This window comes from Mastomys coucha, chromosome X, assembly GCF_008632895.1.
Source record: "Mastomys coucha isolate ucsf_1 chromosome X, UCSF_Mcou_1, whole genome shotgun sequence".
Taxonomy (NCBI): domain Eukaryota; kingdom Metazoa; phylum Chordata; class Mammalia; order Rodentia; family Muridae; genus Mastomys; species Mastomys coucha.
Genome location: NC_045030.1, coordinates 57,466,821 through 57,467,688, shown reverse-complemented (window position 1 = coordinate 57,467,688; position 868 = coordinate 57,466,821). Strand labels below are relative to the sequence as shown.

General features: G+C 36.6%; 1 protein-coding gene across 1 annotated transcript in view; it reads left to right on the top strand.

The window, feature by feature from the left end:
* Positions 1-775: 775 nt before the first annotated feature.
* Positions 776-868, top strand: part of LOC116092640 (synaptonemal complex protein 3-like) — an 8,224-nt gene continuing 8,131 nt past the window's right edge. Inside the window, exon 1 of the mRNA XM_031373801.1 lies at positions 776-850. Within this exon, the coding sequence (XP_031229661.1) occupies positions 785-850 (66 nt within the window). The 5' untranslated portion in view covers positions 776-784. The remainder of the gene's footprint in view (positions 851-868) is intronic.

The following is an 868-nucleotide window of genomic DNA, read 5'->3' as shown; positions in this document are numbered from 1 at the left end:
TAGAAGGGGACAGAGAATAGGAAGTGAGTGGGGAGGGCATGGCCTAGAATAGGGAAGAAACAACTATTACTGTACAACCAAGATGGCTTCAAACTGGTGAGTCTCTGGCCTAAAGTTCCTGGGATCAGAGGCATGTACCATCACCATATTGAGCTTTTTCTGTTTTACTTTTGTAAGATAGGATCTTACTTTGTAGCCCAGGCTGGTCTAGCTTGGGTAGGCTTTAAAGTTGCGCTCTTATGCCCTTGAAATCTTCAGTATCTCAATTTACCAAGACTTTCCTTCACTCTAGAGGTAGGGTTGTGCTTGGGAAGAACCAAGGGCTTCTTAAATACTAGCTGCACTGTTGAACTGCATTCCCAGTGCTGTAAAATTGTCACTTATAATATTTATTTTCTTAGGAGCAGATTTTTAGCATGCTTGTGTTCTATTTTTCTACCAGTATATATCTTTGAAAATGACATACAAACTTACATATTTGCTCACATTTATCAAGAACCAGCAAAAAAAAAAAAAATACATAAAACTCAGAACATGGAGCGAATGGTTCAAGTAAGCAAACTTGGTCCAAGTTAAACCACCTTGCTTTAACTTCTTTTTACATTGACAATTGACAAGTTGTTTACCTGAGATCCACTAAAGTAAGAAAATCAACATTATTCAAATAAGAACATCTTGGTTTTATATGATACTTTTCTAAGTTAATTTAAATAATGTCTTTGGATTAAGATGGCTTAAAAGATTTGTTTTTCTTATTGTGCTTTAAAACAGAAAACATACAATTATGTTTCCCCATGGACGAAGGGACCCTGAAGAATTGGAAAGCTCACCAAGAAGGGACCCTGAAGAATTGGAAAGCTCACCAAGA